The 13,225-nt window shown below is 45.9% G+C and overlaps 1 protein-coding gene across 1 annotated transcript; it reads right to left on the reverse strand.

The window, feature by feature from the left end:
* Positions 1-1,563: 1,563 nt before the first annotated feature.
* Positions 1,564-5,530, reverse strand: P153DRAFT_391374 (uncharacterized protein; the record flags this gene model as incomplete). Its single annotated transcript, XM_033671053.1, has 2 exons — positions 1,564-2,389; positions 5,373-5,530. The coding sequence occupies 2 exons, from the start codon at positions 5,528-5,530 to the stop codon at positions 1,564-1,566; spliced, it is 984 nt and encodes a 327-aa protein (XP_033518041.1).
* Positions 5,531-13,225: the final 7,695 nt, after the last annotated feature.

Genomic DNA, 13,225 nt, shown 5'->3' on the forward strand with positions numbered 1-13,225 from the left:
CGTTGGGGGCGAGTAGAGCCGATGGCCGTTTGTGTTGGACTGGATTCCTCCTCCCAACATATCAAACTCCATTGCGAGCGGTTCAAGATTGGTGCAAGATATCCACATTTGTTCAAGATGTGGCAGGCTAGGTCAGAAAGTAAGGAAGCAATATAAAGGGCGCTGTTAAATGCCAGGATTTTGTTACACTATCGACGATCCGCTTCGCGTGAACTGACTCTGTATCCCTAATTAATACCCGAAAGAATCGCTTGATCGCATGTTACGCAGATCGTAACTCTTTGAGACCAAGCTGCAGCCATTACCTTACTCAGTAGCACGGCATCCAGCCAACACACTCTGACTCTTGAATTCCAACGTGCATCTCGCGATCCCAGACTTCTCAGTTATTACGATGACAAATCGTAGTACACTCATCTCGCATGGTGCCTAGCAGTCTATCCTCCCTCATTGGCATCAACATACCCCAAATCTTTGGTTCAATGTTTATAATCTACAGAAAAAGTAACACTCTTATTATCCCGCACTTCTTTACACAATCTGGAGTATATTCATCATTCATCACGACCAACGCTACGTCGCCCCACAACCTTCCCTGCTATTGTAACACCATTAATTCATCGACATGGACTTTCAAAATACACACACGGCGGAAGTAGCAGACGAGAACGTAGTAGAGTGCTACTATCAACAAGTAGCAGCGTCATGGTCTTCGATACTCTGGCGAGAATTTATACAGAATCTACACATGGATAGACACACGTCGACGAACAGAAAGGTTCTTAGCTACCACAAGATGAGTGCTACACTGGGCTGGCCGTAGCGTAGCACACAAGACTTCCGTAATCTAGCTAGCCATTGGTCACGATTCTGACGCCGGCAAGGTCTTTGTCTCGGTGCACATACAGAGTCACTCCTATGAGGAGATTCTAGATCCGATGCTATCTACGAGCTACCTATGCCTTTCAATGGGATCAAAGCAGGCACATTTTAGACACTTTATCTTCATATTCACACCACTATGCCAGCAGCTTGTCTGACGAGATGAGTCTGCTTGCAAGACCTTCGGTACTCCACGCTAGGAAAGCCCAGTGCATCACGATATCCGCAGAAGAAGCAAGGTTCGTTACGTTCATCGCCTAGCAAATGTCACGGGGATTGTCGTGTACAATCAGAAGATCGGTGTCGGCATTGGTAGATTCAGAAGATAAGAAGCCAAAGAATCATTGAAAAAAAACAAATAAGAGAAGAACACTAATACTAGATACATTATAACAAATCCCATCCCTTGCTATTCATAATAAAAAGCGTAGATTATAACAATATTTCGTAACCCATGATATTCTTCAACACATCTTGGTTACCAATACCTGGCCGTGCTGATACATGGGTCTTTGAAATTCAATCCGTACATGAGCAGGGGAGGATAGTGTTAAAGCCATCCCCTTAGCAAATGCAAGCCTGTTATCGTCAGATCGGAACAGAGAATCTATACCAGCAATACACACCTTTCATCGAATCTCTTAACACCCCTCCACCCACCCTGCACCAAGAGAGTTCTGACTACACCTCATAATAAGACTCTGTTCCAGAATCCCAGAGAATTTCGTCCCCAGCATTCTGAACGCTAGACATGCCCTCCCCACCATCGGGGGATGTCCCCTCAACTTCCAGGATAGCCGGCAACTTGGGAACCATCCGAACAAGATGACTAGGAAGCTCGACAGCTGCGCGCAGTTTCTCGCCGAGGTTGTTCGGCGCGGGGAAGAGGGTGTCCAGGTGCTTCGGCTTCAGTTGGGGGAACGTGCCTAATTGGCGGGATGTCGCGGAGATGACGTGCGCGGAGAGCTGCACGGAGTGCTGGAGCTTGCCAATAGCGGTGTCCTCGAGCTGCTGGATGAAATCACTGCATATTTCGGCAGGCTTATGCGTAGCCGGAGTGTCGTCGAGCTCGAGCTTCTGACGCTTGCTCGCTGTGTCGTCGAGCAAGAATGTTACTCGCTTTCTCTTCGCCGTGGGCAGGCGGGCAGGCCTCAGTTCATCACTGATGTGGGCAATGTGCGAGGCAGTCCACTCCCTGAAAACGTCATTCGTGACCCACCACACCCACCGGGGTGTATATGGCTCGCCAGTAGCAGGATCGATATCCGTGAACTCGACAAGGTACTGCGTGCCTTCGTTGTGGCGACGCTCCTGCAGGATCTTCTTCCCGCACAACAAGATCAACAGCTCGATTTCGTTCTCGTTCATGACGTCGTCGAAGCGTGAGAGAGCTGGCGTCGCATTCGCAAGCTGCAACCTGGCGAGGATGGCACAACCCTCCTCGTAATCCGACTCAGTCAGATCATGGAGAGGCATGTTGAGGTCGGAGTTGAAGTTGAGTGTGGGCCTGCAAGCGGGTATAGAGCGGGGATTTATGACATTGACATGTACAAGTGAGTCGTTCAAGGAGAGCGATCGCGGTGTAGGTAGATAATTTGAAGGATGGAGCGGACGAGGTTAAGCTTGCGAGGGCCGGAGCAGTCCAAGCTGTGCGCCTCGATAAGACTGGTACTCATCTCTGACATGTCGTTCTCTGCGAGTTGCCATGAGATGAGCCGCGACGAAACATCTTTGTCTCGGCGAGCATGCCAGACGCAAACGCGCAGCTTTGCATATGGGAAGGGTGGTAGCAGCCCCGCGGATAGCGACATAGCAGTTAGTGCGGTAACGAAAGACAATGTGAAAGTTTGATTAGCCATGGCAGTTGTTCAAGGTTGCGACAGCGTTGTCTTGATAGCCGGCCCATATCATCGAACGTGCCGCGTCTTCAAACTCACTCACTTCTGAACTCAGCGAATTTTTCTCTGTACTTTCCCAAGCGAGACCAGGACCGGACTGTGGCAGATGGGATACTTGTCATGCGACGACCCTGCAAAGGGGGCAGGCGAACGCTTCGTGCCGGCGCCGGCGACGGAAGGGTGCAGCCGTCTGTGCAGGTGTTGGTCAATGCATAACCTGACGACTTGTTTGAATTTCATCCCTTTGTGAGCGATTGAGCCAGGTCTTCACCGCTACAATACAGTAGAGAAAAGGCTGTGCTCAGACCGCATAGTAACCTGGGTTGCCAAGATACGCGTGGTGGATTATTTTGCAACAGCAGGAAAAGAGGAGCAAGAAGTGAGAACTCATTGCAAATGTATTTGCAGGCTAAGTGTCCAACCCGACTTGCCGTAGCCGAAATCCCCTGATGTCATATCAACTATTTTTGGAATATTACTTTTATTAACCGCACTAATGCGGGAGCATGCATGTCGGCAGGTTCAACTTGGTTCCGAGTGGTGGAATGTGCACAGCCCAATCACTACCCATAGCTTTGATTTCAACCCCTACCGCCTTTGTTATAGGATTTTGTTGATCGTGTTCGTGATTTTGGCTCCGTGACTGACCACGAACATTGACAAGATCCTGCAAGAAGGCCGCCAACGCTTTTTGTCTTCACCTAGCCTAAATTCCTCGCACGTAGTCGGCCGTACTTTGATACTGGCAATAATTCCAATATAATGGTAGTATCGTGCACGGTTCCCCTTACGGCGTTGGCCGAGTTCTTTCAAACTGACAAAACGGAACCAAGAATCTTGGCTTGATAATGAACCAAGAAAATTTCATTAGAGAGTCAGCGGTTTGCACTATGTCTAAGCGCAACAGGCTGAGACTGCCGGTTTTGTATAACGTGGTGCAATGATGTAGTATCGCGCGGCGGTAAGCTAGCTAGGAGTTGAGTTCTTGAGTTCCTAGTTACATGAATCTTGATCCGAGCAACTCCTGTTTATGGCAGCTGTTGACTGAACTCTCTCAAATCTAAATCCGTCGACGATGTCGGTCTATCTGCCTACTATCGACATCGAGCGAGCGTGCGGAGGAAGTGTAAAGTTGCTCGCACGCTACATCGCCTCAGCTTGGACTAAAAGATGTTGCTGGGTAATCTGTTTGTGAAAATCCCATCCATCGATCATTGCGGGATGTGCTGAAGGTTTCAAAGATGTCGTTTGGACTGGGATCTAGTCCATCGAGCTTGCGATTATAGAGTGTCTCGAGATCTCCATTGACAAACTCTTAGTCAGTCCCTGTGCCAGAGTGGCAACAAACTGCGGATCGAGCTACAAGCATATATAGATGTTACCGAGTAGTTCAAGACAATTTTGGAATGCGTATCGGAGGTAAAGTAACAATGTTGAAACTCATTGCATGGGCCCAGACAGGTAGTTCTTGGTTGACAAGCCGTTTGGTATCATGTTCACGTACTGCTTGATATGTATACTGCGTTGCTGGAAATGCTGGAGATATAACTTGTATTGGATTATCCTGCTGTTGGGTTTGCAGGCAAGGAAGTTGTCGCATTACATTCTTAGACGAACACCTCATCGGTATTTCGAAGTAGGAAAGACAGGAAATAACAGCAATGCGATACTATCACCCATTTCACAGTGACCTTCGTATGCAAGATAGAGGTAACGGTGTATTTAACTGCTTGATAGCCGACCTGAAAGGTATTAAGGATGGGATTTCACGTCTTCTCACCGGCCGGCCCGAGCATAAAATAGAGCGGCTGAACATGTATGAGGGCCTAGAGATCGAGAGAGGCTTGGCCTATGTATAGAACATGCTAATTACTGTTACTTTTGCATTAATAACTTGTTTCTCTACATTTCAACAGGAAAATTCTTCACCAACCACCTGATTACGGTAGGTCGTCGATCACGTGTCGAAGTTGAACATGACGTAGAACAATCGTCAGGTTCGTGATAACGCGTCAACACATCTACAGGTCAAGGAGCTTTTATATATTACTGGGTATAAGACCAAGGGATCAAGATAATGATATGTTGCACTTGCGATGAGAATTGAAGTAAGAGCATTAATTGATGCGATCGATCGACTTATAACGTCACAGAGATTCGCAGTAAAGGCTATAAATCGCTCGCTTGACTTGGTGCCGGCCTCGCGAATACTCATGATAATGTGAGATGCTCCCATATTTCGTCGCTTTTCGAGTATGAGCTCCGGAGACTGATACCACGGGGGATCCCAGAGGGTCTCGAACTGTGGCTTGGCTTGCAGAATCAGGCTGATTATCTGCGATCTTGCGGTCGTAGAGTGTGACGACAGGAAGTCGTAGACTGACTCCGTCATATACTTCCACAAGATCATGCATATGCATTGCAAAGTGAAAAGCCGTTATGTTAACCACTTGAATCGTTTCGTTGGGACTGCAACAGCGATGCTGGTCTTGAGTGCTCCTCCATAATCCATGGAGCCATCTTTGTTGTGGAATACCATGGTTATCAATGGTGGTCTGGCTTCGACATGCACTTCTGATATTGTCTACTTACATAGATGCTCGAGATGACGCTTGCATTTTGGCCCTGCTGGTCATGGTCGACCTGGCGGCGATAAAGCGTGCTCGCGAATCCCCAAGAACCCACTTCAATTCACGACTGTTTGAGAGTATGGCAGGGGAGTCGCAGAATGGACTCTCTGTGAAGGACATCATTGCAAATAATCACGAGATGGATGAATTGTGAGTGCTTCGGTCTTCCGCAGATAGCATAGCTTTCTTAAAAAAACAGGTAATGCGACAACTGTCTTATAAGCTCCGCCATCATTCAACTTCGCAATGTGGGTGTGAAAAAACTCGTTCGTAGATAGACGTTGCTTGTAGCGAAGATACCGCTGTTGTCGTCAAATCTATCCACAGAGGATGTAATAGGAGGCGCTCCCGAATTGCTGCGGACAAATTAAGTTAATTTTTCGAAAGAAACAATGCGTTTGCATCGCGAGATAAGGCATAAATCCGACGTGTATCGACCTTGTTCAGAACAGACCATGCATCATTGGTTCTTCACAAGATGATGATACTTTGACTGCGACGGCAACGGCTATTGAGGTGCTCTGCACTTGCTACATCTATGACCCAAGGCGACTGACGCAACGGTGAAGATAGTTGTCCTACGTGATAGCTTAGGTATTAAACTGGTCACCAAAAGAACAATAGTTTAATGTTTGAGTTAATTAATTGAATAAGTAATCTTGGAACATGGCAGAACTATGTTCCCAGCGTTGTCGGGATAATTGGGGTATTACATAATGTTCGACATTGAGATCGGTGTAAACCGAGTAGTCTACGCTAATATATCTGTCGGATTGTGCTTATACTTTGCTATCGCTAAACTCGTATTAAATAAAGTGTGCTGCAGTTTTCTGTAGTTTTCTGTAGTTATAGGTTTGGGGTTAGCTTTGTGGGACGTTGCTTGCATTGGAGGGAGCGTTTACAAGACATGTCAGGTGCAAGCCCCTCGACAACCCCGCTTGGAAACTTTGCTTTAAAAGGGCAGAAAGACTATGCGTAATAGCTGCATAATTACCGCTATATAGATCTAAGGGTTTTGTCTTGCGACAAGCTTGTAAGCGTGGTAAATAAAGACTTATCTAACTAAAAGGAGAGGCTTAAATCCGTTTAATTCACACATATGTCTTAAATGTCTCGTTCAGTATCGCTGCTTGGCTTAGAATCAAGTGATATTCAGATTGAGGCGGATGCAACAAGGCCGCGTTCAGAAACTGACTTACACGATTTATAAGGGGAACAGTCTAGCCCAAAGGCCGTGACCTCGGGTTGACATAGTCGTGTAGAAGGTCGCGAGGTAGCCTAGGGCCAGCGAAGTTCTGAGGCAACATTAGGTTGTAGTAAATACATCAGGGTCCTAGCTCTAGTTTTGCAGATGTGCTTGATAAACCAGACAGGTCTAAATAGCAAGTCACGAGTTCAAACTAACTTGTTATGCGGGAGGGTAAACAGACAAGTAAATCTCGAAAGCCCAAGCAGCAAATTGCTAAGTGGCAGTGTAAGGGGTGTAACAACAAGTTTGCAAACGAAGGATAACAAGGAAAGAATCACAGGAGACAGGCCACGACCTCAGTATCCTACAGTAACGAGGCGAAATTGCTAGTGTTGCAGCAGGCCAAGTAGAGTTCAGGAGGTGTACTGTAGATATTAACATAGTTTTATAGAGGCGTTGGTGCCGAGCTCGTAAATTTAGCTCCTTGAATGTGTAAGTTGGAAAAAGAAAAAGTCTTAGACGCACTGCCATTGTATTTCTGTCAAGGCACGGGCATTCGGCGTTGGGAGTTCGATGTGAGACTAATTTAGTACAGGTAAATCTTGATATCAGAACATACTGCTCAAGGGTATGCCAGTAGCGTCCCAAAAGTAAACAACTAGTAGAGAGATATGCCAAAGCCCCAAGCAGACGCTGTAACGAAGTGAGCTGTGTCGAAGGCATACGCAAGTCAAGTGTTCGCGTATATAGCCTCAAAATAGCCTCTTGATTGGCATAGATGCGAAGCAACAAGTTGTTGTGCTCAGTGCCAGCGTCATTCCAACACTATTTTCTCTTTCAAAGTATCTTGTCAAGAGAGTCTCACTTTGTGTTCAAATAAACGTAAAATAAGACACTATCTTACTTTAGCCTACATATCGCGCGAGATTTAAATGCTAGTGCAGCTGAATTAAATAATTATCCGCGCCAATCTCAATGCATGGGTGTAACTGGTTTCACACAAAATGTGATAATCCTAAGAAGCAACAGCCTTATCTTGTAGCCACCCTGTGCTACAGCTGTTCAAAGACCCCAGGGATGCTGAGCCGCTAGCATGGCTTAATTAAATCTTGACATCAAGCATATTACCTGCACACTGGAGTTGTAATGTCTCGATCGATTAGTTTCCAGCATCTAGAAATATACACTAAGTCAAGGCCATAACCTCAACTTGATTGAGTGACGCATCCCGATCTATAGAGATATGGTTTTACCCATTCTCGGACAAGCTATGAGCCGTTTGCGCTAAGTTCGGCCGCTAGCACGGCCCCACTGCACTAAGACCCATCCTACGCTCATACACGTCCCGTCACCTCCCCAATTTTCTCAACGCGACTTGTTTCCTTCTATGCTGAGGCAGTCACAATTATAAACCTCCTCAGTATTAATTATAGCCTATTATACTTTATACGGATAGCATTACGGGTTGAGCCATGACTGTTGGCAATTACACCGGAATTTGCTTACCTCGTTACTACAACGCAAACACAATCCTCGGCTTCACTGTGTTCAAGCTTCAATGCAGATCAATCGCAACAGCTTGTTGGGAGATCTCAAGATAATAGAGTCTCATGGCGCGATGCGACACAACGCGTACCAAGTTTTCCCATCAACGGCTTGAACTCATAGGCTCAAGATTCACCGGCACCTAAGGAAACCCTTGAACTAGTCTGCTCCCTGCTCGTCGAATGGAAGCAATGGGTAAGACCTCAACCACCAACAACATGTATCCATCTTGACAAGTCCTCAGCCACCTTGGCCCCATCTCGGACCTATCTGATGAGTTCTCCATCCATCAATACCGATGCGCCGCTCGACACGAAACGAGCCTGCCGGCATCCAAGAAAAGCACACTCCTCTCTGCATTCGCCTTCGAGAACCGCGTCTAGCTCTTTGACGCGCCAACAATCATCTATGATCGCATTCAGCAGTCGGCAGGCGTTTGGACTTTGAGCAGGACGAATCAAACATGCAGGGGACGCCCGCCTGGAGAAACGTTGGCAAGCAGGCCTGCGTGTATTCACGCCATAAAGCAATCGCATATGCAAGCGCCAAGCACAGCTGTAACGCGGACACTCACGCGCTGACACCATCGCAGCAAGCTTTTCGCAACTCCACACAGAGAGGCCTACCGCTGGAAACCCCACTGTCGCGGGTGCCGTACACGATGTTAGCCTCAACCTCATGGTTTACAAAACCGCACGTACACACGTCCCGCCAAAGCTGAGAAAATCTAGACATGCTGGACAAGTTGCCGAGGGAGCTGCATCGGTGGATGGACTTGGTGAGAATAGGGATGGGTTAGATAGTAGGGTAGTGGTACGCCTGGTCTTGCAGGAAGGGAAGGGCTCATATAGTAAAGGAGTGTAATTTAGGCAGTGTTGTAGAGAACATGGTTATCTTGTCGGTTTACCGGGGCAGATCCTATGCCTCCATCTGACCTTGCACGCCGAAGTGAGTGATGGCACACGTCTAACCTCTACATCGATCCTGACATTGATACTACTGGTATTACTCCTTGATATGACGCGGTACTCCAATTCGACTGTATATACACATAGCTCGCTGCAAGCTCACTCCTCTTGCTGCCCGCCTGACGTAGCAAACCAAACTCCAGTTTCATTGACTTTTCTGAGCTGTTTAGGGCCCGAATACTACTGCTCAACCGCTCTATGTAATGATAATTTCGTTAAGAGTAAAAGGCGTAAGCTTTTTCCGCACTTCTTTAGACACAGGCTGCTCGTAAAGTCATATAGTTTAATAGACTTCTACACCGTTTTTGCCTTTGCGTCTACTTTTACTAACCTCAACCTCTACTTTAACCTTGTCACGGTTAGTATCTTGCTAGAGACGCTAATAATAGAAACGTATATTGAGTAGGGCAAGCATAATTCGACAAGACCAGATCTTAACCAATTCTCGAAAAGCTCAGAAGATCAAGACAAAAGATTGTGACCGTCTTGTCAATGCTTTATCTATTCGAACTACGTTCAAGTACACGTAAGACAACTCCCTCAGGATGTTACTCGCCGTCTCTATAACTACTAGGGGTACTTGGAATAAAGCAACCTAGATTGAACGTATAACGCGAGATTACTATTTAAATGTCACTCAAGGTTGGGTTCATTATTTCTATAGACTTGCAATTGTATGTAGTCTGTGATTTGGTTTAAAAGGAAGCAAGGCCTACTAAACTTAATACCATACTCACAGTAATATCAGGTATCAAGGCACAGAGTGATCTGCCACAGTGTTTCTGCTCATCTAATTACAAAACCGTGGCTTCTGTATCATCCAGTTGTAAGTCTAATTCAAGAATTTGTTTAGTTGGGAGCATAGCCTTAGTGAATTACCTTTAACATACACATTAGACAGGACTTACAAGAGGAAAGCACAGTGCAGTGTGCTACAATGTGATGCCTCAATCAGGCACAAGGTCATAACCGTAATGTGTTTTTAATTCCTATCAATATTAGTTACCTAATTAAGTAACGCTAAGTCCTCAATGTAGCAACTTGGGTCTCCGCAGTGCGAGAAGTATCGAGAATATAGAACGTAAAGCAGTGCAACCCAAACCAACTCAAACTACGAAGAAAAACTTACGGTTGTAGCGTATAATGTTTACGTTGCAGACTCCTTATCTCAGCATAAAAGTGCGTGGATCACGGCATAGGATATAGAAATCTACCTAAACAGTACACACTGCAAAATAGAATAAGATATAGGTAAACGCCATTACCTAGGGAAGACAAGGTTGCGATAATTAATTTCAGTATTGTATATCACCTTTTGTTCGTTGTTGTATAGAAAATCTTTCGAGTACTTCCCTTCCCCCTTAATCTTGGTGCTAAAGTTAAGAATATCAACAAGCCTCATTTCACTGTAACTACTCGCCCAAGTAGAATCCATGAGGTTGTATAAATTGAATTGTTCAGTTGTATATAAATCGTTTGGTCTCCAAAAGAGGGTATCATGATAATAACATAAATTACCGCCAGATTGCAAGATGGAGATTCTATTAGCTCTCCGCTTTATCAAGTACATCTCTTAAGACTATAGCGTGTGTGCCTATATGTAGAGAGAACTCCCACGAATTAATTAAAGGTGTGTTATTGGGCGACACATCTCCAACTCCGGATTTTTTGGCTTTGTCGAGTCTGACCCCTGCTCCTTCCATTGCTGGATTCATGAAATATCATAATCGCACTCAGAAACCCCATAACACACTGTCTCCATTAGATTCCCCAATACTCTCCCTCAATGCAGCGTCTACGAATAAAGCTTTACAAAAAGGCTGCTCTCTTCTAGTCTTTGTAAACACGTAATCTTAAGTAAGACGTAAGCATAGTCTTATACCCTTGTTCCTCAGCCTTCCTAAGTTGCGTCAGACTATTCGTGATAGTTAGACATGTAAGAACAACATCAGGCATACTATCTACTCGAAGATTAGTCGTGAAGAAAAGCTATTCATTTTCAATTCGGCGCAAGAACGTTTAGTTATAGTAAACCTTGCATAGTTCGTTTTTATACATTCCAATACTTCATAAACCAGATAACGTTTTGCTGCTGTTCGTCGCGGATAGAAATATAGGTAGGGTGGCTAAACCTTCGAGTCTCGGCATATCGTAAAAGCGCGGTAGAATAAGATACAGAAGCTGTGGTTTTACTTACTACACTTTGAACACATTCCTTTCAGTAGTGTATTCTCCAGCCTTGAACTTATCGTGCGTAGTTAAAGATAGAGGAGAGTTGTTGTTCTTAAATCGTCATGTCTCAACCTGTAGTAATCAAAAAGGCACGGCGAATCAGCATATAACATAGTAGCTTAACTTGCGAGGCATCAGGAATTCTGCCATAAACGAGTGCATTCATACGCCACTGCATTATCATGAGTCAATAGACATAATTAGAGACGCAGCCAACTGGGGGGGTCCCTATACAAGATACGGAAGGCACGTCGTTGGGAGCTAGTAGATATACAGATATTATAATTATTTCTAATAGATACTAGATAGAAGCGCACAGAACGCTCATGTATTAGTCCTTTCTCCTTTCAAAGTTGCGGTTGATTGGGCTTAAGGCAGAGTTAGTACTATAGACCTTAAGCTTTAAGACACTGCGAGCACAGGAGACACAGGGTAAACAACAAAAAGCTATAAACATTGTGGCCTCTTTACCACGCGCACTGAATATACTTCTGAGGGTAGGCATATCTATAATACTACCTCGTCATGTATCGCTGTCAAGGCGACATCGGACTCTCATCCCCTACTGTGATGGCGGAGAAGGTCATCTACGAGACGGTGCACATAATGAGGTTGTAATATCGAAGGCTCAGATTGTTGAAGTAGGCTCAGAGGTATCTATCATCACGCCATGTCATTTTCGTGCCGTCATAGTAATGAAAGTGGATGGAGTTGGTGGTGTGAACTTAACATTCAATACATCGCGCGAGCCACTGAGACGGCGCAAACATTGGAGTTATAGCTCGACCAATCACTACACTGGATGTAAATCCAACGGCGTTTTGCTTATAAATCCGCCACGATCTCCTCATGTCTCGCTTCTAAGCTGGCGGAGGCGTGGTCAACCCTTCATCTCAAGACGACGTAAGCCGTGAAGAAGCGAACTAAAAAAGATAGAACGCATAGTAAGGTTATAGCGTTACTAACTAGTATAACATAAGTGATTCAGAAACACTCCTTGATACGCCACAGCGTTTTTATCTGTATTCGTTGAGTTGGCATTGCCGCCAATGAATTGCTTTCCTGGAATGTGGCATTGGTAGAAGAAGCAGAGTATAGATAAAGCCTGAGTACAGAAGGTACGCCTCGGTCAATCACAATATCGGAAGTGAGTCTAAACACTTTTATTCGCATGTCAACACCTCATCCGATCTTGTTGGGGGCGAATTGGAGATAAAGTAGGTATCGTAGAAACCCCCATCTACTGTTATAACGAATGCAGAAGCTGCTGAGGTGATGCCTCGGTCAATCACAATAGTAAAAATTATCCAGAAAGTGCTGGTGACCACGCCACGACCTTGCTAGGTTTTCCTGAACATGGAGGTAGAGTTGATGCAAATGAACTAATGGTTTTCATCTCGGTGCCAAGATTCGTTCGCGCTAGCGATGCACTGTCCGCATGCAGCCGGCCCGAGCAATTCCACACCAAACTCACGAGCTGCCACCATCGTGTCTGCACGCTATTATGACTTTCCTTACACGTCTGATCCACACCCCGCCACCGCCCGCTCCAGCCTGCACATGAGACAGTTGCGCAGCCTCCTTCCTCCCGGGACCGACGCTATTTCTCGAAATACCGCGTTCTCCTACACACCACGTCGACCCAACTTCACGAACGCAATCTGAGCGACGGCTTGCGCTGAGAGAATCGTGCTGCACGATTGGTGCCTCGTGACATAACATCGCAATGCGCATGACCAACTCCAGCGCGTCTCCTGGCTGAAGTACCACGCGGATGGACTCGAGTTCCTTCTACCTCGTGGAGATTGCCAAAGCATCGTGTCAATCGCGCCTTCCCTCTCATTGTGCTGACGTCAACACCAATCTCAAACTCGCCCTCGC

This window comes from Dothidotthia symphoricarpi (genome assembly GCF_010015815.1).
Source record: "Dothidotthia symphoricarpi CBS 119687 unplaced genomic scaffold P153scaffold_28, whole genome shotgun sequence".
NCBI classification, from domain to species: domain Eukaryota; kingdom Fungi; phylum Ascomycota; class Dothideomycetes; order Pleosporales; family Dothidotthiaceae; genus Dothidotthia; species Dothidotthia symphoricarpi.